General features: G+C 44.2%; 1 protein-coding gene across 2 annotated transcripts in view; it reads left to right on the forward strand.

Annotated features, from left to right (window-relative positions):
- RD3 (RD3 regulator of GUCY2D) overlaps positions 1-26,199 on the forward strand; it is a 59,879-nt gene that overhangs the window by 27,135 nt on the left and 6,545 nt on the right. The window contains exons 1-2 of one of the 2 annotated variants that reach the window (XM_040351487.1): positions 18,947-19,130; positions 19,235-19,533. In XM_040351487.1, coding sequence (XP_040207421.1) covers positions 19,238-19,533 — 296 coding nt within the window. In that variant the 5' untranslated portion in view covers positions 18,947-19,130; positions 19,235-19,237. Of the gene's footprint in view, positions 1-18,946; positions 19,131-19,234; positions 19,534-26,199 lie in introns of those variants that run through there. The other variant, XM_040351486.1, reaches the window with a different exon arrangement.

Below are 26,199 nucleotides of genomic sequence, written 5' to 3' on the forward strand. Positions count from 1 at the left end.
TGGTGACAGTACGAAAAAAAAATTTATATCTTTTTTTTCTATTACGTTTTTTTTTTTTTTAACATACTGTGACCAGAGCAATATAATGTTACCAAAGTAACTTTCTACTACTCTGGGGAAGTGATCAGGATTTATTTTATTTTTTTACACATTATGTTTGCTTATAGCAGTGAATTTCATTGCTATAAGCAAGCATTTTACTAAATGAAACAGCAAGCATTTTACTAAATGAAACAGAATCATTTAGTCTGTTTTGTTGTGATTAGCTGTGATTGGTCAAAGCCAATCACATGGTACAGATGGGCTGTGATTGGCCTTGTCTGTACCATGTGATAAAATTGACCAATCACTGCTATCGTAGCAACACAATTGTACACAATGGATGGCATGAAAGGAAGCCACCCATTGTGTACAACTGTCATGTGACCTGCTGTGATTCATCACAGCGGTCACATGGTACTGGCAGCGAGGCGATCGGGTCCTCTTCCTAGCTGTGTATGGATACGAGTAAGGGAAAGATGGCCCCCACCCGTCACCATATCATAGCAGGGTGGAAGCACCGTCAAAACGTCACTTCCGCCCATAGCTCTTAAAGGGAATTTTTTTTGTCATTTTTTCAAATGACAAAATGTTTTATTTATTTTTTTATTGCATTTTAGTCTAAATATGAGATCTGAGGTATTTTTGACGCGTGACAATTGATACCCTACATGTCAATTTTGAAGCGTGACATGTTGGGTATCAATTTACTCGGCATAACATTATCTTTCACAATATAAAAAAAATTGGGCTAACTTTACTGTTGTCATATTTTTTAATGCAAAAAAGTGATTTTTTTCCAAAAAAAGTGCGCTTGTAAGATCGCTGCGAAAATACAGTGTGACAAAAAGTATTGCAATGACCAACATTTTATTCTCTAGGGTGTTAGAACAAAATATATAATGTTTGGGGGTTCTAAGTAATTTTCGAGCAAAAAAACTTGTTTTTAAATTGTAAACACATAGGGCCAGATTTACGTTTCTGGGCGCATCTTTGTGCGGGCGTAGCGTATCCTATTTACGATACGCCGCCGCAACTTAGACAGGCAAGTGCAGTATTCACAAAGCACTTGATCCGTAAGTTGCGGCGGCGTAGCGTAAATGGGCCGGCGTAAGCCCGCGTAATTCAAAGTAGGCTGGTAGGGGGCGTGTTGTATGGAAATGAATCGTGACCCCACGTAAATGACGTGCCTAACGAACGGCGCATGCGCGCGCATGCTCAGTATCACGTCGAATTTTCTCCCTAACTTACGCCGGCTCAACGTTCAGTCGACGTGATCGTAACCTACGCCCATCCCCATTCACGGACGACTTACGCAAACGACGTAAAATACGACGCTGTTCCGACGTTTCCGACGTCCATACCTTAACATGACTTACCCCTGCTTTATGAGGGGTAAAGTTACGCCGGTCGTACGCCTTATGTAAACAGCGTATTTTAATACGCCGGGCGCAAGTACGTTCGTGAATCGGCGTATCTAGCTCATTTGCATATTCAACGCGGAAATATACGGAAGCGCGACCAGCGTAAATATGCACCCCAAGATACGACGGCGTAAGAGACTTACGTCAGTCGTATCTTGGCAACAGTGAGGAGATACGCCGTCGTAAGTCCTTTGGGAATCTGGGCCAGAGTCTGAAAAAACAGGCACGGTCCTTAAGTGGTTGAAGGCTAAATTTAGCATGTTACATTAGCTTTGTAGGCTCCTGTGGGAAAAAATTAATATTAATTTCCTCATTATGTTTCAATTATTTGTAGTCTACTCCTATTATTCAAAGTGATCTTGAAGTTTGTAAACTTACTTTGTGATGATCCCCACACAGAGGCGTAGCTTGAAGGTTGTGGGCCCCGATGCAAAGGTTGAGCTGGGGGCCCCCACCACTTCCACAGCGCGCCAAGATACTCCAACTGGCTAAAGAATTATTTCCGATCTTTATTTCCATATTGAGAGGGTCATTCAATAGATTTTGAAGAAACCGTCCACATTTTGACATACCTCTCCAATTCTTTGAATACCTGTACACCTTGGCCCGGATTCTCGTACGAGTTACGCCGGCGTATCTCCAGATATGCCGTCATAACTCTGAGTCCGAGCCGTCGTATCTATGCGCCTGATTCTTAGAATCAGTTACGCATAGATTTGTATTAGATCCGACCGGCGTAAGTCTCTTACGCCGTCGTATCTTAACTGCATATTTACGCTGGCTTTACGCCTAGAAATATGTAAATCAGCTAGATACGCCAATTCATGAATGTACGCCCGGCCGACGCAGTACAGATACGCCGTTTACGTTGGGCTTTTCCCAGCGTAAAGTTACCCCTGCTATATGAGGCGTACATGAGGCGTACCAATGTTAAGTATGGACGTCGGAACAGCGTCAAATTTTGAAAATTTTACGTTGTTTGCGTAAGTCGTTCGCGAATAGGGCTGGGCGTCATTTACGTTCATGTCGAAAGCATTGGCTTCTTGCGGGTTAATTTGGAGCATGCACACTGGGATACTTTCACGGACGTCGGGAAAACCGATCGTGTGTACGGGGCATTAGAAAAAAGATCACATGGATTGATTTGGACCCTGTTTGTGAACCTTTTTTGCCTCTTTTTTTTACTTATATGTTCACAAGTTATATGATTGGAATATAGATCACAAGCACTGTCTGACTTTACATAGGAGGGTCTAGTTTATTTTTGGTTAGCACATGGCTCTGGCTGGAGGGTTTCTCTATTCTTGTCAATGTCTGATTCTTCAAACACGCTCAGTTAGGCTGAACATGTGGTGTTGAAGGTTGACCTGTCTGGGTTTTAAATCTCCTTAAAGGGGTAGGTATTATATAGTAGTATGCCTGGGTCAGGGCATTAGGACATGATGGGCCAGATCCACAAAGCAGTTACGCTGGCGTATCTATTGATACGCCGCGTAACTTCTAGGTTGCTCCGGCGTATCTTTGTTTTGTATCCACAAAAACAAGATACGCCTGAAGCTGGGCTAGATCCGACTGGCGTACGTCTTAGTACGCCGTCGGATCTAAGGTGCATATTTACGCTGGCCGCTAGGTGGCTCTTCCGTCGATTTCCGCGTTGAGTATGCAAATTAGCTAGATTCGCCAATCCACAAACGTACGTCCGGCCGGCGCATTTTTTTACGTTGTTTCCGTAAGGCTTTCTCCGGCGTATAGTTACCCCTGCTATATGAGGCGTAGCCAATGTTAAGTATGGACGTCGGGCCAACGTTGAATTTTACGTTGTTTGCGTAAAACGTTCGCGAATAGAGCTTTGCGTAGAATTACGTTCACGTCGAAAGCATTGGCTTGTTGCGGGGTAATTTGGAGCATGCGCACTGGGATACCCCCACGGACGGGCATGCGCCGTACAAAAAAAAACGACATTTACGTGAGGTCAAGACGTATTAACATAAAACACGCCCACGCACTTACGCCGACACATTTACACTATGCCGCCGTAACTTACGGCGCAAATTCTTTGTGGATTCAGGAAATACGCTGTAAGTTACGGCGGCGTAGTGTATCTGAGATACGCTACGCCGGACGTAAAAAAGCGCCGCGCTACGTGGATCTGGCCCCTTGTCTTGTTTGGTCTAAATAAGTGTTCTAAAAAACAGATTTTCTGTATCATGAAACAGGGTTAGTGTCTGGGAAATGGAGCAAATCCTGAACTGAACTGTCTAAAGCATCTGGGTTTTCCTTAATTACAGATGATGACAGTTGGAAGTAAATCTACTTTGGAGTTGATTGCATGTTTTATAAGATATTTTGTAGGTCAGGGGGCAGTGTAAGGAATGGGGAGGCGAGATAAAGGCGGTTAGCTGTTTTGCTAATTCCTAAAAGTGTGTGTTTTTAAAGAAAGCCCATGCAATAGGATATAAATAATGAAAGTATACTAATGCGCAAAACAAAAATAGAAATAAAAAACAGTGAGTAGCTGCCAACACAAAATACAGTCCTGATCAAAAGTTTAAGACCACTTACAAAAATGGCAAAAAATCATATTTTACATTGTTGGATCTTAACAAGGTTCCAAGTAGATCTTCAACATGCAACAAGAAGAAATGAGAGTGAGACAAAACATTTTTTGAGCATTAAATTAATTGAAAATAACGAATAAACTGAAAAGGCTGTTTTTCAGCTGATCAAAGGTTTACGACCACATGCCTTTAAAATAGGGCTGCGGAAATTAACGATTAATTGGTCGATTAATCGTTAATTTCTTTGGTCGATTAAAATTATTTTGATCGATGACGATCCGCGGAGTGAGCTCCGCGGTCTCGCCCATAGGAAAGGCCGCGGCTTCGGCCTAGCTCCGGAGCCGCGGCGCGCTGACGTCATCATCACCTGCCCGCCTGCTTGTATCTTCTTCCCTTGCGCACGTGTGTCCATCGGCTACTCTGCAGATGGGTCTGCCTGCCTGATAGTCAGGTAAGAAAGGACAACCATCTGTGTGTGGTAACATTATGGGGCAGATGTATATATTCCTGGAGTATGGGGACAGATGTGTATATTAAAGCATGGGGGCAGATGCTGTAATGTACACATCTGCCCCCATGCTGTAATGTACACATCTGCCCCCATGCTGTAATGTACACATCTGCCCCCATGCTGTAATGTACACATCTGCCCCCATGCTGTAATGTACACATCTGCCCCCATGCTGTAATATACACATCTGCCCCCATACTGCAAGAATATACACATCTGCCCCCATGCTGTAATGTACACATGGGGGCAGATGTGTATATTCTTGCAGTATGGGAGGCAGATGTGTATATTAAAGCATGGGGGCAGATGTGTATATTACAGCATGGAGGCAGATGCTGTAATGTACACATCTGCCCCCATGCTGTAATGTACACATCTGCCCCCATGCTGTAATGTACACATCTGCCCCCATGCTGTAATGTACACATCTGCCCCCATGCTGTAATGTACACATCTGCCCCCATACTGCAAGAATATACACATCTGCCCCCATGCTGTAATGTACACATGGGGGCAGATGTGTATATTCTTGCAGTATGGGAGGCAGATGTGTATATTAAAGCATGGGGGCAGATGTGTATATTACAGCATGGAGGCAGATGCTGTAATGTACACATCTGCCCCCATGCTGTAATGTACACATCTGCCCCATGCTGTAATGTACACATCTGCCCCCATGCTGTAATGTACACATCTGCCCCCATGCTGTAATGTACACATCTGCCCCCAAACTGCAAGAATATACACATCTGCCCCCATGCTGTAATGTACACATCTGCCCCCATACTGCAAGAATATACACATCTGCCCCCATGCTGTAATGTACACATGGGGGCAGATGTGTATATTCTTGCAGTATGGGAGGCAGATGTGTATATTAAAGCATGGGGGCAGATGTGTATATTACAGCATGGAGGCAGATGCTGTAATGTACACATCTGCCCCCATGCTGTAATGTACACATCTGCCCCCATGCTGTAATGTACACATCTGCCCCCATGCTGTAATGTACACATCTGCCCCCATGCTGTAATGTACACATCTGCCCCCATACTGCAAGAATATACACATCTGCCCCCATGCTGTAATGTACACATCTGCCACACAACTACTTTTAGCTGATCTCCTTGCATTGCAACTCTGCATTAGCCACTGGTAAATGTGGTGGGGGCAGTATGGGGGGCAGATGTGTATATTCTTGCAGTATGGGGGCAGATGTGTATATTCTTGCAGTATGGGGGCAGATGTGTATATTACAGCATGGGGTCAGATGTGTATATTACAGCATGGGGGCAGATGCTGTAATATACACATCTGCCCCCATACTGCAAGAATATACACATCTGCCCCCCATACTGCCCCCACCACATTTACCAGTGGCTAATGCAGAGTTGCAATGCAAGGAGATCAGCTAAAAGTAGTTGTATCTGTATGTGCGTTAATTAATCGAAATTAGTCGATTAATCGATTAAAAAAAAAACGATTAATCGAACACAAAAATTTTAATCAGTCACAGCCCTACTTTAAAAGGCCAAATCTGTGCAAAGATGTGGATTCATTGTCATTTTCTGTCAGGTAGTCACACGTTGTGATGGCAAAGGCAAAAAAACTCCCTTTTTGAACGTGGTCGGGTTGCTGAACTCCATAAGCAGGGTCTCTCATCAAGACACTGGACGATCCTCGACCCAAATTAAGGCCCTTACTGGTGCTGACTGCAGCCCCATAACCATCAGACGGCATCTGAGACTGAAGGGCTTCAAAAACAAAAAACGTCTTCAAAAACCTTGTCTCCTTGAATGCCACAGAACTGCTTGTTTGGACTTTGCAAGAGAGCACCAAACATGGGACATTCAAAGGTGGAAGAAAGTTTTATTCTCTGATGAGAAAAAATGTAACCTTGATGGTCCTGATGGTTTCCAATGTTACTGGCATGACAAGCAGATCCCACCTGAGATGTTTTCTACGTGCCACAGTGGAGGGGGCGCCATAATGGTCTGGGGTGCTTTTTCCTTCAGTAGAACAATGGAGCTTCAGGAAGTGCAGGGGCGTCAAACAGCCGCTAGCTATGTCCAGATGTTGCAGAGAGCATTCCTCATGACTGAGGGCCCTCGTCTGTGTGGCAATGACTGGGTTTTTCAACAGGACAACGCTACAGTACACAATGCCCGCAGGACAAGGGACTTCTTCCAGGAGAAGAACATCACTCTTTTGGCCCATCCTGCGTGTTCCCCTGATCTAAATCCAATTGAGAACCTTTGGGGATGGATGGCAAGGGAAGTTTACAAAAATGGACAACAGTTCCAGACAGTAGATGGCCTTCGTGCGGCTGTCTTCACCACTTGGAGAAATGTTCCCACTCACCTCATGGAAACGCGAGGCATCAAGCATGCCGAAACTAATTTTTGAAGTGATCAACAATAACGGCGGAGCTACTCATTACCGAGTTCATGTTTGGAAGTTGGATTTCTGTTTTGGGGGGGTTTAGTTTTTTTTGGAGGTGTGGTCCTAAACTTTTGATCAGCTGAAAAACAGCCTGTTTCAGTTTATTCGTTATTTTCAATTAATTGAATGCTCAAAAAATGTCTCACTCTCATTTCTTCGTGTTGCATGTTAAAGCTCTACTTGGAACCTTGTTAAGATCCAACAATGTAAAATATGATTTTTTTTGCCATTTTTCAAGTGGTCTTAAACTTTTGATCAGGACTGTATGTTCCCACACAGAGACAATGTAAAAGCTAATTAATGTGGTGCTTTCTCAATAACAGTGAGTAAATATTCTAAAGTGCTGATGCAATAATGTGTAAATGAATATAACATCCCAAAATATTCAATATAATGCAAATAAAGTGCAATATGAAAAGCATCTAAATGAAACAAAAAATGAAAAAGGTCCACAAAGTGCTTAGGGCCAAATCCACAAAAGAGATACGACGGCGTAAGTGCTGTTACTCCGTCGTATCCCTGGTCCTAACTATGGAACTGATCCACAGAATCAGTTTTCCATAGTTAGGACGAAGATCCGACATGTGTAATTGAATTACACTGCCGGATCTTAGGATGCAGTACCGCATCCGCCGCTGGGGGCATTTTGTGTCGAAATGCCGCCTCGGGTATGCAAATTAGCACTTACGGAGATCCACAAAGCTTTTCAGCTTCGTTTTTTCTCTGTAAGTTTTAGTTTGCAAACGCAAAATTAGGGCTGCTTTTACAAAGTGTAAAGTTAGTACACCTTGTAAAAACAGACCTTTCTGTCCAGCGACGCGATTTTTTTTTAAATTTGAATTTTTTTTTTCGCGCTGTATCTTTTTTTTTTTCGACGCAACTTTATTGACCCGTCGCAATCCACAAAGCTCGGCGTAACGTAATTTCGCGCTATGCATGTCTGGAAAATGACGTCACGAGCATGCGCAGTACGGCCGGCGCGGGAGCGCGCCTAATTTAAATGGGAATCGCCCCCATGAAAATAAGAACGCCTTGCGCCGGCGGAATTTAAGTTACACAGCCCAAAATTTCTAGGTAAGTGCTTTGTGGATCGGGCACTTAGGTAGAAATTTTAAGGCAGTGTAACTTAAATGGAAAAAATTAAGTTACGCCGGATCTTTGTGGATTTGGCCCTTAGTGCATAAAACTCTTAGTGCAAAATTAGTTTATATAGTGATGTCACCGTCCAAAGTGAAAACGATATATATCCAGTTCTTTAACAAATGTGCTTCCACCATCTGTGAAAATAGTGTGCTCCAGCCTCTCACTTCAGGTAGAGACCCCTACAGGTCTAGTCACCCTTGTAGTATATGTCCCATAGGTATCCAAAGCAGAAAACTCTTTCTCCTTGAAATCCTTTACCAGATCATAGAGACTCTCAAATAAAGGTAGGAAACTCCACTGGGCGTATTAATCTCCTCAATCCCTTCCACTTCCCTCCATTGTAAGCTCACAACATGAATCTCCATGTGTAGAATTCCAATAAAAGTATTTATTAAAAAGTAGTAACTCACATCTAAAAACAAAGTAATCAGCTTCACATATATCCGGGACTTACGGTCCCGTCCACGACCGGAAGTGACGTCACCCAGCTCCTCCCATACAATAGAATCAATTCACCAAGATGGATGAGTTTTTTCACCAGTGGCATGACAATTTTCTCCTAAAAATGTTCAATTCACAAACATAAATTTCATCAAATGTCATCTTTATTTCTTCATGTTAAGTAAACTTTATTCTGTATTTTTTCATAAACCTTTATTTTATCTCCTAAAGTGTTATTTTATATCCATCTAAAAAGGCTCCTTTCAATTTTTTCCTCCATAGACAGCTAACGAAGCTCTCCATTATCACCACCCTGAACCTGTGTGAAGCGGTTTCAGGTCCCATTTAGGGAAGGCTGAGCATGGTGCATATCAGCCAATCATTCTGTTTTTTTTTACTGGGAAGAACTTAAGGCCCTAGAGCAGGGGCCTGAAAACTTTTTAAACACAGGGCCAGTATTTTGTCCTTCAACCTTAGGGGGGCCGAACGGTGACCAGTGGGAGAAGAAAATGTCCTGGTATCAGTGGTATTGAACAATGCGCCTTGATTGGTATTAGGGGGAGTAATACTGCCTCATCGTTGGTATCACTGAGTCTGAGAGGAATAGTGTCCCATTGTTAGTGTCAGTCGGAGGAATAGTGCCCCATCAATAGTGTCAGTGAGAGAAATAGTTTCCCATCGGTGTCTGTGGGAGGAATAGTGCCCCATCATTGGTGTTAGTGGGAGGAATAGTGCCCCATCATTGGTGTCACAGGGAGGAAGTGTGCCCCATCGTTGGTATGAGAGGAAGGAATTATGCATCACTGTTTGTGTTAGTGGGTGGAATAGTGCCCAATTGTTGGCATTAGTGGGAGGAATAGTGCCCTGATGTTGGTATCAAATGGAGAAATAGTGCTCCATGATTGGTATCAATGGGAGGAATAGTGTGCCATAGTTTGGGTCAGTAAGAGGATTAGTGCCCCATTGTCATTGGCAGGAACTATGTTGCACTGTTGCTGACAGTGGGGGAAATAATGCCCCAAGGACAGGATAAAAGGAAGCAAAAGGCAGCAGTTTGGAGACCACTGCCCTAGAGGGATACGCCGGCGTAAATCTTTGCTGAATCTGGCCCCTTGTGTTAGAAAGAAGGTCTCTGGTTGAGTGAGGAACATTTAGGCCACCATGTAGGCAACTTGCTGGTGAGTGCTTTCCCCTTTGGGGGTAAGCAATGGACTCATCCCTGGGAGAAGGAATTTAGAAGAGGATATGTATTTTTGATGCCAGAGACAATGGAATTTTTTTTTTAATATCCTCCTTCTGTTGACTGTAAATAAAAGCACCATGAAGAGTTTCCTTTTGTTTCTACTGTGACTAAAGAATATGCAGCAAGGTGTCGACCTTGTTAAGGAATATAACCACTGTGTTGGATTTATATCAGACTCGCTCTCGGTAAACAGATTCATATTTAACTCTTCTGGTCCAGACATTCCTAATGCAAGAACTTGCAAAATGAGAGCAGGGTGGTTAGTTACAGAGAGGTTGAAGTGGTGGTGTAGAATAGTCTGACTTTGTCACACTGGAAGTTCTTCATGTCTAGGGCGCAGGTGTGGAAAACTATGTTAGGGCCTAATGTTATGACTATCAGTGTGCGGGATATTTCATCCTTGATTTGGGAAGTGAAGAGCTCCAGCTGGGATGGTCAAGAGGCCACTGCCTGGTCCTGGGGGTTTGAATTTTTCCCCATGGACCTGAAAGACCTGAAGTCCTGAGTTCGGGAAAGTAATTTCAGATTGAGCGTGAACAGGTTTGGATAGCCATGGACTGAACCATGGAGGTGCACCAAGCTATAGGTCGGTCGATGGCACCCTCCCACCCCTGGCACTTACCCCATTGAGGTGGCAGCCAGTTGCGGGCTCCTATGGGCAGTGGGCAGCGGCTCCTGTGTCTTCTCCTCCTCGGCTTTGGCGGAGGGCAGCGCAGCTCCTCTGTCATCTCCTCCTTGGCAGCATGTGGGTTTCGGGCAGCGGCTCCTGTGTTCTCTCATCCTCGGTTTCAGTGGCTTCCATCGGGCAGCTAGTCCCTCCCCTTCCTAGGCATCCAATAGGATCACCTGTCTTTTCAGCCAATGGGGTGACCGGTCTCAAGACCCGCTTCCTGATTGGTCATTCATTCGCTTTTGCCCACCCTTTTTTGAAGCCTATTAGAGCCTCTGGCTCTAATCACGTGCTTCAAAAAAACACAACCCCTGTATGTAGATCAGGGGGCCAGACAAATGGATAGGGGGGAAACGCCCTTGCACCCCTAATGGACAGGGCACCGCTGCTGCTCACAGAGCTGCATACTTAATCTGGCACAAATCTGGCATTCCCAGTGCGCATGCGCCGTAGACAACGGTGTATTCCTTTTGGCAAATATCTCCTAAACCGTGTAGGTTTAGGAGATATTGCAAACATCTACAGGTAAGCCTTAATCTAGGCTTACCTGTAGGTGTAACTTCAAAGAGAGGGTTTACAACCACTTAAATGATGACATTACTGGATCTAAAACAAGTAATATAATGAAAATTGAAAGATTTTATTTAAACATTTCATCAGCATGTTACAGAGGGGGAGAGTCATGCCTCGTACACACGACGGAGTTTCTCGGCAAAAAACAACAAGAAACTTGCTGGTTTTTTTTTTTTGCCGAGGAAACCGGTCGTGTGTACATTTTCGTCGAGGAAACTGTCGAAAAACTCGACGAGCCAAAAAGAGAGCATGTTCTCTATTTCCCTGACGGGAATGGAGAAAATTGGCTTGTCGAGTTTCTCGACGGCTTCACAAGGAACTCGACGAGCAAAACGATGTGTTTCGCCCGTTGAGTTTCTCGGTCGTGTGTACGAGGCCTAACAAATCAGCAAAGGCAAATGTAAGCAGGTAAACTTCACCATCAGTTCCCGGTCACACCTGAGCGATTTTAAAGCTTGAAGCTTGTAGCTCTAAACCGCTTAACAGGCCAAATCCTATTCATTTCAATGGCCCTTGTTCACATCTGAGTGTTCTGTCACCTGAAGCAAAATGCCTGTCACTCAAAAAAGTACATGAACTTTTTTTGGCAGATTATAAGCATTTTTGGCTCCATAGATGCCTGATTTGATCGTTTTACGAGCGTTTTCTGCTCAAAAAGCAGCTCTCCGCCCCTAATTTCCTCTCCCTCTCCTCCACCTGGTGCTTCCTATTGGCTAAATAAAATGCCTGAAACTTTAAAACGCTTGTAATACACTTCTAAAACCCTTTAAAAATGCTTGTAAAAAGCTGCAAAAAGTTAAAACAAATCCTAAAAAGTGGCAGTACAGTGCCAGTACAGGTTTAAATGGAGCCCTAAAAATGCTTGTAAAAAGCTGCAAGCTGCAAGGGCTCTCTGTGCCCATTGCAGCCGCCTCTGTGCCCATTGCAGCCGCCTCTCTGTGCACATTGCAGCCGCCTCTCTGTGCCCATTGCAGCCGCCTCTGTGCCCATTGCAGCCGCCTCTCTGTGCACATTGCAGCCGCCTCTCTGTGCCCATTGCAGCCGCCTCTGTGCCCATTGCAGCCGCCTCTCTGTGCCCATTGCAGCCGCCTCTGTGCAAATTGCAGCCGCTCCTCTGTGCCCATTGCAGCCGCCTCTCTGTGCCCATTGCAGCAGCCTCTCTGTGCCCATTGCAGCCACCTCTCTTGTAAAAAGCTGCAAGCTTGTAAAAAACGCTTTTAAAAAATGCCCTGAGAGCCGATTCACACGACATTGGAGGCGACTCGGCAAGGCGATCTCAAGACGACTTGAGAGGCAACTTGCAAAATGACTTCTGTATTGAAGTCAATGCAAGTCGCCCCTGAAGTCGTACAGGAACCATTTTTTAAGTCAGAGTGACCTGCGTCGCTCCTATTAGAACGGTTTCATTGAATAGAGCGGACCGGGACTTGCCCCTGTGTGAACCGGGTCTCTTAAGGTAAACATAACAATTACTTTTCTTTTCATTACTTTCTGCCACACATTAATCAAATTTGTCATGGTCTAAAATTCTGCTGCACCTTTTGATATTCTTGATGCTGTTTTAGGCAAGCCATTAATGATGTTTTTTTTCACTCAACCAGCGGGTTGAACCAAAAAAATGATTTGATAACCTCATCAATGCACTCAGTGTTGATGGGGGAATCCTTTCTTACAGAGCTATGGGGGTTAATTTACTAAAGGGAAATAGATTTTGCACTTTGCAAAGTGGAAATGAGGAAAGCTTCACTTTGAAAATATTATCCAATCACATGCAGGGAAAAAAAACAGTAGTTCTGCTTGCACATGATTGGATGATGGAAGTCAGTAGAGTTTCTGCTCATTTACTAAGGTTTGGAGCAACTGCTCTTGCAGAGTGCATCTGCACTTTGCAACCTAAGACCCCTTTCACACTGGGGGCGGTTTGCAGGCGCTATTGTGCTAAAAATAGCGGCTGCTGTTTCTCCAGTGTGAAAGCCTGAGGTGAAAGAGCAATGTGTTTACCGCTCCTTCACTGCTCCTTCCCATTGAAAGCAATGGGAAACCGCGGCTAAACCACACCGCTAGCGGCCGAATACCGCCATAATTCCAACGGTAAAGGGCCGCTAAAAATAGCGGCGCTTTACCGCCACCGCACCTCCCGCCCCAGTGTGAAAGGGGCTTTAGAGTGTAAGTTCCTTGCGGGCAGGGACTGATGTTAATGTGTAATAATATATGTAAAATACTGCGTAAATTGACAGCGCTATATACGTACCTGCAGAGGCGGCTCTTAGGCTTTGTGAGGCCTTAGGCAAATCTGAGACATGAGGCCCCATTCACATCCATAATGGGAAAAATAATTCAATAAATTGCATATATTAAGAGTTTTACATTTTATGAACTATGAATTCACCGTTTATAGAATTTTCTCTAACCAATTCTTTAGGCAAATTAGGTGGCCGCGAGGCCCCTGTGGGGACGAGGCCTAAAGCGACCGCCTAATTTGCCTAATTAGAGAGCTGCCTCTGAGTACCTGTAATAATAATAAATAAGTGCACAGTCTATTTGCCCTTAGTAAATCAATTGTATTCTGACAACAGGGAGAGTTTCAGCTGTCAAAACACAGTGGGGTAGATTCAGAGAGCAATTACGCCGGCGTATCTATAGATACGCCGCGTAATTGCTAAGTTGCACCGGCGTATCTACTTTCTGTATTCAGAAAGCTAGATACGCCGACTGTAGCCTAAGATACGACTGGCATAAGTCTCTTACGCCGTTTTATCTTAGGGTGCATTCTGACGCTGGCCGCTAGGTGGCGCTCCCATAGTTGTCAGCGTAGAGTATGCAAATTGCATACTTACGCTGATTCACAAACATACGTGCGCTCGGTGGTCGTTTTTTACGTCGTTTGCGTACGTCGTCTTCGGCGTAAGGCTGCTCCTGCTATTAGGAGGCGCAGCCAATGTTAAGTATGGACGTCGTTCCCGCGTCGCAATTTGAAAATTTTACGTCGTTTGCGTAAGTCGTCCGTGAATGGCGCTGGACGCCATTTACGTTCACGTCGAAACCAATGACGTCCTTGCGACGTCATTTACCGCAATGCACGTCGGGAAATTTTAGGGACGGCGCATGCGCAGTACGTTCTGCCTAATTTAAATGATCCACGCCCCCTACGGGATCATTTGAATTACGCGCGCTTACGCCGGCCCCTTTTACGCTACGCCGCCGCAACTTTACAGGCAAGTGCTTTGTGAATCAAGCACTTGCCCATAAAACTTGCGGCGGCGTAACGTAAATGTTATCTGTTACGCCGCCACAGTTTTGCACGCCCTTACCTGAATCCACCCCAATGATCAGTGTTGCCAGCTATAGCTATATACACTGATGGAGTAAAAAACCCTGACAGGCTGTTTGTACAGAAGACGATCAAGAGATGAACATCTGTACAACCAGCCTGCCTATAGATGTATCGGAATTCGGCCAGTCCCTGCTGAACTGGTTGAATTTTGATCCATCTATGGCCAGCTAAAACCTGCAACATTTCCAACAGTATCAAGAACGCTGGTTAAGTACGTGTTCATATAAATACACAGTTCATTAAAATCCAGTCTGTTATTAGTTCATCCCCCCAGTCTTTAACACCCAGCTTCTCAGTTCTGTGTCATGTGCAGGTGGTGCCACACGTGGATGGATGATAGTCTTTGACTGCGAACAAAATGGTTTATCAAAGCAGAGCTATAGCACTTGTGAGGAGCTCAGATATATATAGAAATCCAGGATTAACTGTAATTGCCAGGAGCGGAGAGACGTTCCAGACGGGGTCTGCTAACCCACAAAGAAGCTTAAAGAATCTCTCTGTATTAGATTGTTTAGTGGTTCACAGCTTCAGGTTCACAGAGTTTAATAGACCTCTAATACGTCCGTATACCATACCAGCCAAACACGTGGCATTCAGACATTTACAAACTGAAGTGCGCTATGTCGTAGGAAAAAGATTATGATTAACCGCTTCAGCCCCGGACCATTTGGCTGGCCGAAGGCCAGGCCACTTATTGCGACTCGGCACTGCGTCGATTTAACGGACAATTGCACGTCGTGCGACGTGGCTCCCAAACAAAATTTTGCGTCCTTTTTTCCCCACAAATAAATCTTTCTTTTGGTGGCATTGGATTACCTCTGCGTTTTTTATTTTTTGCGCTATAAACAAAAAATAGAGCGACAATTTTGAAAAAAATTTAATATTTTTTACTTTTTTCTATAATAAATATCCTCAGTTTAGGCCGATACGTATTCTTCTACATATTTTTGGTAAAAAAAATCGCAATAAGCATTTATTGATTGGTTTGTGCAAAAGTTATAGGGCCAGATTCAGGTACAAATGCGGCGGCGTAACGTATCGTCTTTACGTTACACCGCCGCAAGTTTTCATCGCAAGTGCCTGATTCACCAAGCACTTGCGTGTAATCTTACGGCGGTGTAACGTAAAGCCGTCCGGCGCAAGCCCGCCTAATTCAAATGGGGCGTGTACCATTTAAATTAGGCACGTTCCCGCGCCAAACGTTCTGCGCATGCCTTGTGTGAAAATTTCCCCACGTGCATTGCGCGAAATGACGTCGCCCGACGTAATGTTTTGGAATGGCGACGTGCGTAACGTACTTTCGTATTCCCGGACGTCTTACGCAAAAAAAAAACCTATTGAAATTTCAACGCGGGAACGACGGCCATACTTTAACATGGGCTGTCTAAAATTAAGCCATGAAAAAGCAGGCCTAACTTTGCGACGGGAAAAAACGACTAGCGACGACGTAACGAACGCGCGTACCTTCGTGGATCGCCGTAAAAGCTAATTTGCATACCCGACGCTGGAAAACGACGCAAACTCCACCCAGCGGCGGCCGAAGTATTGCATCCTAAGATCCGAAGGCGTACGAAGCCGTAAGCCTGTCGGATCTTAGCCAAATGCCGTCGTAACTTGTTTTGAGGATTCAAAACAACGCTACGACGTGGCAAATTTGAAAATACGCCGGAGTTACTATACGGAATCAGCTTTAACTGACTGTTACTTGTTGACCCCATGGGTCTAGATAGTGCCTCAAATGACAGACCCGGGGCTGGGTCTAAGTTATCCGTCCTGATAGATAATTGCAGTAGGAGCACTAAAAGTTGAGTTAATGATGTGTTTTTGACCTGCCAAAATTTGTATCTATGCTAGTCCTTCAAATGGAGGCTATGATCGTTTCCCCCCCCCCCCCCCCCTCTCCCTTTTTCTTTATTCTGTACACCCTATTTTTTTTTTGTCTTGAAAAAATTTAATAAAAAACTATTGGAAACGAAAATACGCCGGAGTATCAGTAGATACGCCGGCGTATTACAACTGTGAATCTGGCTCATAGCGTCTACAAAATAGGGTGTGGTTTTATGTCATTTTTATAAATATTATTTTTTTACTAGTAATGGCGGCGAACAGCGATTTTTATCTTGACTGCGACATTATGGCGGACACATCGGACACTTTTGACATATTTTTGGGACCATTGGCATTTTTACAGCGATCAGTGCTATAAAAATGCACTAATTACTGTAAAAATTTCACTGGCAGGGAAGGGGTTAACACTAGGGGGCGATCAAGGGGTTAATTATGTTCCCTAAAGTGTGTTTTAACTGAAGGGGGGATGGGACTGACTAGGGGCAATGACAGATCGCTGTTCATACTTTGTATGAACATACGATTAGTAATTTTTCACACACACAGCTCCCGGTTCTCGCTCTGTCACGAGTGATCGCGGTCATCGCTCCCGCCAGGCACTCGCATCGGCACCGAGCAGGGGGCAGGCGCCCCTAGTGGCCACAGAGCAAAATTACATTACATAACGTGATTTTGCGCAGCCAAGCCAACCTACCGCAGTAAAACCCCATTGTGAGTAACAGTAAAACAAATCTTAAAGCGGAGGTCCGCCTAAAAAATATATATAAATGGACACTTACCTTTCCAGGGTGCCTGCGATGTCGGCTGCTGAAGCCAATCAATCGCTCGTCTCTCGGCTGCCCCTGCCGCCATCCTCGGTGAGGGAATCAGGAAGTGAAGCGTTGCGGCTTCACTTCCCGGTTCCCTACTGCACATGCGCGAGTCGCGCTGCACGTCCTAACTGGTCCCCGCTGTCTGGGACCTGTGTGTTTCCCAGAAGACAGTGGGGGGGGCGGGAAGGGGCGTGACCCCCGCGGGAGTCTATTCCCAGAAGTGGGTGCAAATACCTGTATTATACCGGTATCTGCACCACCCTCCCCCCTGAAAGGTGCAAAATGTGACACCGGAGGGGGAGAGGGTTCCATTTTTGTGTGGACCTCCACTTTAATGCCTAAGCACAATTTTGAAACGTTGGGAAAACTGTACATATCATCACAAAAAAATTTGCGCAACCTTGTTTTTTTCAGGACAAATTGGTCTTTTTTTGGTGGTAAATGGTAATGGATATCTCCCTATTTTTTTTATTATTATTATCAAAGGAAAACTGAACCAAAATAGTAAAAAAATATTTATTTAAAAAATGTAGCTGTATATTTTTTGCTACTCCCATAATCCTACTTCCAAAGAACAACCCAACATAAATTCTCCTGCTCCTGATGATCGCATTGACACCACATATGTGCATGTTAGTTGTTGTTTGTACCTGTAGAACCGCCCAAAAAACAATCATGCTCATTAATACAAAAAATAAAATAAAAAATCCTGTAAAAAAAACACTGAGGCCTCGTACACATGACCGAACATGTCTGCTGAAACTGGTCCGTGGACCAGTTTCCGCGGACATGTCCGACCGTGTGTAGGGCCTAGCGGACAGGTTTCCAACAGACAAAACTTTCTTAGCATGCTAAGAAACATGTCCGCTGGAAAGCTGTCCGTCGAACATGTCCGATGGTCAGTACGACTCATCGGACATGTCCGCTGGCCCGAAATCCCGTGCATGCGTCGAAGTGATTCGACGCATGCGTGGAAGCATTGAACTTCCGGGTTCGCGCACGTCGCCGCATCATCGTCGCCGCCATGTCACCGCATTTTCAGTCCGCGGGGAATTTGGTCTGATGGTGTGTACACACATCAGACCAAATTCTGCCAGCAGACATGTCCGATGAAAACGGTCCGCGGACCGTTTTTATCGGACATGTAGGGACGTGTGTACGAGGCCTGACACTGACCTTGGACTTTGACCCTGACCTTAACCCAAACACTAACCCTGGCACTGATCTATATCAGAAACATAAAAAGAGAAAAGGACCGACCTTGTTCAAAAACTGTAATAGCAGTAGTCATACTCACAAAAGAGCATATACAAACATTAATCAAACCTTTATCTAGGTATTTATTATTTTATTATTATTATTATTTTATTTTTTTACACATACATTTTTTATGCAAAGAGAGAGAGAAATGATGCATCTCTCTCCTCCATTTGCAGAGAAAGGAAAAAAAAAAAAACGAGGGCGGGCGTCACAGTTACTGATCAGGTGATAAAAAATAAAAAAATAGAATTTCTTCATAAATTTTGGCCAAAATGTATTCTACTGCATGTTTTAGATTAAAAAAATCCCAATAAGTGTATATTGATTTGGTTTGCGTGAAAGTTATAGCGCCTGCAAACTATGTTGTACAGTCATGGCAAAAAATATTGGCACCCCTGTATTTCTGTCAGATAATGCACCACTACGCCCAAAAAAATGTTGTAATTATGTTTAGGCATTCTGGTGTTTATTTATTTTGTTTGTATTGGTATGACACAAAAAAGTGGAGAAGCAAAGAGCCAAATCTGACACATTCTACGCAAAACTCCAAAAATAGACAGGACACAATTATTGACACCTTCTCAAAATTGTAAAAAATAATTGCATTCCAAGTTTGTGACGCTCCTGTAATTTGAAATTAAACTCACCTGTATCAATTAACAGGTGCTGGCAATATAGAAATCACACCGGCAACCAGTTAAAATGGTGAAAATTTGACTCAACCTTTCTGTTGTGTGTCTCTGTGTGCCACAAGAAGTATGGAGAAGAGAAAGAGCAGCAAAGAATTGTCTGAAGGAATTTTTAAACTGACTGATTTTGCTGATCTTCTAAGGTTAGCAGATGACATCACTCATAAAATCACATGACAGAGGATAGTTGATAATGTCACCTGTGATTTGTTTTCTTTTTACATTATGGTGCTTTTGTTTGATTTAGGCAATGGCACTGACGTCTTGGTTCAGGTGGAATGAGTCCAATTTAAGACTATCTCAGAGGAACCCCTCAGACATGGTGGTGGATACACTTATGATGGAACTCAGCTGGCAGATGAAGCAGGCCGAGAAACAGCATCGTGAGAAGGAGAATGAGTATCGGAAGATCAAGACTGGGGTGGACTACAGCTGGCTGGTTAGTTACCCAAAGCATAATTTTGACATTAGCCCCGGAGAGAGGCTCCAGTTGGAGGATTCCTGCAGCAAGATCCACCCATCCTATTGCGGGCCAGTTATCCTCAGGTAAAAAGTCTTCCTTTTATGCTTGTGATTTCTAAAGCTTTGCCCGGCAGGTGGCAAGTCAACAATCGGAAGAAAGTGGTCCCTCTACCCCTCCTAATTTTTTTTGCTAAACCTAGCCCCAGGGCTGGATTTTCTCTCCCTGCCCCCCCAAGGCCAGGTTCCACAATGCACCCCCTCCCCGCCAACCGAACCCCCCCCCCAAATCAATGGAGAATGTGCGGCACGGTTAGATCAAATATGTTTTGTTTGTTTTTTTACTTTTTTATCACTTTTTTTTTTTTTTTTATTTGTAGCTTGTCGCTTACTTTCTTAAATGTTTGTATCATTTTCTTATTATTTTTCTTATTATTTTTCTTATTCTTTACTTTTTTATTTTATTAATTTAATTAATTATTATTTCTTATTATTTATTTATTTTTTATAAAATTTTTTTCACTTAACTTTTTTGCTATCATACAGGAGAAAACAATTTCCTGTGTGATAGCAATTGAAGGTGACATGTTCTCTTTATTGACCCTGTCACCTCCAAAACAGGAGTCCTAGCACCGTGCTAGAACTCCTGTCACAGCTGAGATGGGAAGAGCACAGCTCTCCCCTCTCACTGTGTACATTGGCAGCAGGGACAGGAGACAGACTCGGGGGGAGGACGGAGTCCCGAAGACAGAGCCAGCAGAGAGAGGTATGTGGGGTGGGGGGGAGAGGGGAGGACGGACGGGAGCACATATTTTACAAGTGATTTCGGCGACATCGCCGCAATCACTTGTTAACGAGCGAGTGGATTCCCCCATAACTTACCGCCCTTAACTGTATCTTCCGGGCGTAGGGGGACTCCATGCCACTGCCGCCCCTTGGAGCCCCCCCCCCCCCAAGGCCTGGCCTCAGTGGCCTTGTGGGAAATCCGGGCCTGCCTAGCCCACTTATGGTGCCAATATCCAGTGAGGGCACCCTGATTTTGCCACTGAGGGCTTTTCTTTGTAAAGTTGGAGTACAGATTGTTTGGCCTTGAAACTGGGTTCCAGAGTCAAGGAGGTCAAGCCCTTAGTTTTATGCCGCGTACACACGATCGGATTTTCTGTTGGTAAAAACCTTAATGAGTTGGTTTACAAATAAAGCAAATTAAAACTAAACACTAAAAAGTGGTATAATAAGGAATCAGGTGCCCCAGGGTTCAAATTACTGTCAGCTGTTGCAACCTCTCTTTCGTCTTAGGCCTTGTACACACGACCGAGTTTCTCGGCGAAAACCAGCAAGAAACTTGCTGTTTTTTTTTTTTTTGCCGATGAAACCGGTCGTGTGTACACTTTTCGACGAGGAAACTGTTGAGGATCTCGTCGAGCCAAAAAGAGAGCATGTCTTCTTTTTCCTCGACGGGAATGGAGAAAATTGGCTCGCCGAGATCCTCAACAGCCTAACAAGGAACTTGACGAGCAAAACAATGTGTTTCGCCTGTCGAGTTCCTCGGTCGTGTGTACGAGGCTTCACGCACACGTGGACCACCGTTTGTAAATGTCTCCTTATAGTCTAACTTTTTCAAATGGTGGGCCTTGTGGGGCAGTTAAAAGCGATCATACTATCAAATCAATTCTCAGTGCTACAGAGCTATATTTAGGACAAGAAAACAATCTTCCATTAAGAATCTTTTTTTGCAAATCATCAGGCTACAACTGTGGTTTGTAAATTGCTAACATCGTCATGGCAACCGAGAACTGGTCAGACTCACCATAAACATATAATTTAATCTGCCATCGTCCTCAGAACAAATACTTAAATTTTTCAGTATAATGAACACCAGTCCAGAGCATGATGTCTTAAAGAGGAGTGATACAGTGAGATGCAACCATGAATTTCCTGTTGATATACGTAGTTAAAGTGGAGGTCCCACAAAAAAATATATTAAAAGCCAAAAGCTACAAATACTGCAGCTGCTGATTTAATAATAATAATTGGACACTTACATGTCCTGGGTGCCAGCGATGTCGGCTGCCGAAGCCGACCAATCGCTCGTCTTTTGGCTGCCCCAACCGCCATCCTCTGTGAGGGAATCAGGAAGTGAAGTGTTGCGGCTTCACTGCCCGGTTCCCTACTGCGCATGTGCGAGCGGCGTGGCCCATCCTCACTGGTTCCTGCTGTCTCCTGGGACCAGTGTGTTTCCCAGAAGACAGCGGGGGGGGGCGCTAATTCCAGGAAGAGGGTGAAAATACCTGTATTATACAGGTATCTGCACCCCCCTCCCCCCTGAAAGGTGCCAAATGTGACACCAGGATGGGGGGGGGGGGGTTTGAAAAGCGGAGGTTCACTTTTTGTGTGGACCTCCACTTTAAAAATAGAAATTTCTGTAAGAAATTGAAACTTTGATGGTTTTGGGTCACTTTTTTTCAAATTTTAAGCACTTGTCGACCACCCCATAGCAGATTTACTGCTACAGGGCGGCTGCACTGTGCAGAATTGCTTATATATATATATATATATATATATATATATATATATATATATATATATATATATATATTTATATATATATGTGTGTGTGTGCTCATAGGTTTACACACAGAATTTATTATTTCTTGGCCATTTGTCAGAGAATATGAATAACACAAAAACATTTCTTTCACTCATGGTTAGTGTTTGGCTGAAGCCATTTATTATCAATCAACTGTGTTTACTCTTTTTAAAATCATAATGCCAACAGAAACTACCCAAATGACCCTGATCAAAAGTTTACATACCCTGATAAATTTTGGCCTGATAACATGCACACAAGTTGACACAAAGGGGTTTGAATGGCTATTAAAGGTAACCATCCTCACCTGTGATCTGTTTTCTTGTAATTAGTGTGTGTGTGTATATATAAGTGTATATATAAAAGGTCAATGAGTTTCTGGACTCCTGACAGACCCTTGCATCTTTCATCCAGTGCTGCACTGACAATTCTGGATTCTGAGTCATGGGGAAAGCAAAAGAATTGTCAAAGGATCTGTGGGAAAAGGTAGTTGAACTGTATAAAACGGGAAAGGGATATAAAAAGATATCCAAGGAATTGAGAATGCCAATCAGCAGTGTTCAAACTCTAATCAAGAAGTGGAAAATGAGGGGTTCTGTTGAAACCAAACCACGGTCAGGTAGACCAACTAAGATTTCAGCCACAACTGCCAGGAAAATTGTTTGGGATGCAAGGAAAAACCCACAAATAACTTCAGGTGAAATACAGGACTCTCTGAAAACATGTGGTGTGGCTGTTTCAAGATGTAAAATAAGGAGGCACTTGAAGAAAGATGGGCTGCATGGTCGAGTCGCCAGAAGAAAGCAATTACTAGGCAAAAGCCACAAAGTATCCCGCTTACAATACGCCAAACACGAGACAAGCCTCAAGCCTTCACAGTCATTTGAAGTGATGAAACCAAAATTGAGCTTTTTGGCCACAACCATAAACACTACATTTGGAGAGGAGTCAACAAGGCCTATGATGAAAGGCACACCATCCCTACTGTGAAACACGGAGGTGGATCGCTGATATTTTGGGGATGTGTGAGTTACAAAAGCACAGGAAATTTGAGTCAAAATTGTTTGTAAGATAAATGCAGTATGTTATCATATAATACTGGAGGAACATTTGCATTCATCAGCTAGGAAGCTGCACATGGGACATTCCAACATGACAATGATCCAGAACACAAGGCCAAGTCAACCTGTCATTGGCTACAGCAGAATAAAGTGAAGGTTCTGGAGTGGCCATCTCAGTCTCCTGACCTCATTATCATTGAGCCACTCTGGGGAGATCTCAAACGTGCCGTTCATGCAAGACAGCCCAAGAATTTACAGGAACTGGAGGCTTTGCCAATAGGAATGGGCAACTTTACCATCTGAGAAAATAAAGAGCCTTATCCACAAATACCACAAAAGACTTCAAACTGTCATTGATGTTAAAGGGGGCAATACACCGTATTAAGAACTGGGGTATGTAAACTTTTGATCAGGGTCATTTGGGTAGTTTCTGTTGTGATTATGATTTAGAAAAAGTAAACACAGTTAATTGATAATAAATGGCTTCAGCCAAACACTAACCATGAGTGAAAGAAATGTTTTTGTGTCATCATTCATATTCTCTGAAAAATGGCCAAGAAATCATTAATTCTGCCAGGGTATGTAACTCACAATGTCCCTTCTATTGCTCTCAGCCTCTACCAATTCTCCAAATTCCCTTTTTTTTATTGCTGTGATTTGACTTCCTGTTAGAGGCTACGTTCATCCTCCATTATCCTACCAGCGGCAGCTGGTGCTCCATTTTTTTGGGGGCCGTCCTGCCGCAGTATATATGTGGTGGGTGCTCCGGAACTGGTTACGCACCCCTGCTAGTGTTAAATGGTTTGTCGTGTTTTGTATATGTAGAATATTGGTGACTAGCTGCTTGAGTTCTGATAACTGGGCAGATTAATAATTTTGTGTTCATTAAAGTGGTTGTAAACCCTAATAAAAAAAAAAAACCCCTGCAAGACAAAGGCATAATGAGCTAGTATGCAAAGCATACTAGCTCATTGTGAATTACTTACCTGGGATCGAAGGCCCCACAGCCGTCCTCGTACACCGCTCCGGTGGCCGACATCTCTCCCGGGGGTTACTTACGGTATCGCGGCTCCGGCGCTGTGATTGGCCGGAGCCGCGATGATGTCACTCCCGCACATGCACGCGTGAGCCGCCGGTAACAACACATGGACTGAATCAATGGCAGTGCGCATGTGCCAATGACATCGGCACATGCAGGGGACAGGGAATATCTCCTAAACTGTGCAGGTTTATGAGATATCCTGGGAAGCTACTAGTAAGCCTTAATATAAGCTTACCTGTAGCATAAAGTGGTTGTAAAGGGTTTACAACCACTTTAATGTAACAATAAAAGGAAATACAGTTATGTTTTATGTAAGCCAATAAAGGTGCTGTGGGCAAAATTTTACCAAAAAATTGAATGGTGTCTATTCATTTTGGGTTGTAGCTGGGGAATTGATTTTATTTTGGGGGGTGTGGCTTACAATCTCAAGTAAAAAAAAATTAAAAATCAAAGTTGCTTTTTTTTGTTTTTAGTGCAAAAAATAAAAACACAGAGGTGATCAAATATCACCAAAAGAAATCTCTATTTGTGGGGGAAAAGAGACATACATTTTATTTGGGTACAGCAATGCACAATGGTCAGTTAAGGTAACGCAGTGCCGTATCGCATAAAATGGCCTGGTCATGGGGGGGGGGGGGTAATCCTTGCGTAGGTCAAGTGATTAATACTGCTTTAAAAAAAATAGGGTTGTCCCGATACCGATACCAGTATCGGTATCGGGACCGATACCGAGTATTTGCGGGAGTACTCGTACTCCCGCAAATACCCCCGATACTGAAATAGAATACTTGTTCCCCCCCGCCGCAAACCCGTCGCTGCAAACCGCAAAGCCGACGCCGTTAATCAGCGTGTGGGGAACATTACAGCTTTAGTTTGAATAGCTGTATCCCCGCCGCGTATAGACACTCCCCCTTGCGCAGGATTGGACGGATGATCTGTCCAATCCCGCGCAAGGAGGAGTGTCTATACGCGGCGGGGATACAGCTATTCAAACGAAAGCTGTAATGTTCCCCGCACGCTGATTAACGGCGGCATGTGCGGCATCATCAAGGTATGTAGGACATGGCTGCATTATGTGGGGGACATGGCTGCATTATGTGGGGGACATGGCTGCATTATGTGGGGGACATGGCTGGAATATGTGGGGGACATGGCTGGAATATGTGGGGGACATGGCTGGAATATGTGGGGGACATGGCTGCATTATGTGGGGGACATGGCTGCAATATGTGGGGGACATGGCTGCAATATGTGGGGGACATGGCTGCAATATGTGGGGGACATGGCTGCAATATGTGGGGGACATGGCTGCAATATGTGGGGGACATGGCTGCATTATGTGGGGGACATGGCTGTATTATGTGGGGGACATGGCTGGAATATGTGGGGGACATGGCTGGAATATGTGGGGGACATGGCTGGAATATGTGGGGGACATGGCTGGAATATGTGGGGGACATGGCTGCATTATGTGGGGGACATGGCTGCAATATGTGGGGGACATGGCTGCAATATGTGGGGGACATGGCTGCATTATGTGGGGGACATGGCTGTATTATGTGGGGGACATGGCTGGAATATGTGGGGGACATGGCTGGAATATGTGGGGGACATGGCTGGAATATGTGGGGGACATGGCTGCATTATGTGGGGGACATGGCTGGAATATGTGGGGGACATGGCTGGAATATGTGGGGGACATGGCTGCATTTGGGGACACATTTAAAAAAGTATCGGTATTCGGTATCGGCGAGTACATAAAAAAAAAGTACCGGTACTTGTACTCAGTCCTAAAAAAGTGGTATCGGGACAACCCTAAAAAAAATGTTAGCAGATAAAACCTTTATTTAGTGTGTATACAGTATGGAGCCAACTGGCTGGAGTTCCAGTGTACAGGAGGGACTATTGTGTAGGTAAGATACAGAAGGGACAGGCTCTGATGAAGGACAGTTGGAGACAATGTGACCGCTCTCCTGTTTTGCTGTCCAGGTGCTTATTAAAAAACAGACATAACATCCTTTGATTAAATTTGTGATTTGTGTGACAAAGAATCAAAAGTCCAC

Source organism: Rana temporaria, chromosome 4 (genome assembly GCF_905171775.1).
Source record: "Rana temporaria chromosome 4, aRanTem1.1, whole genome shotgun sequence".
Lineage (NCBI taxonomy): Eukaryota > Metazoa > Chordata > Amphibia > Anura > Ranidae > Rana > Rana temporaria.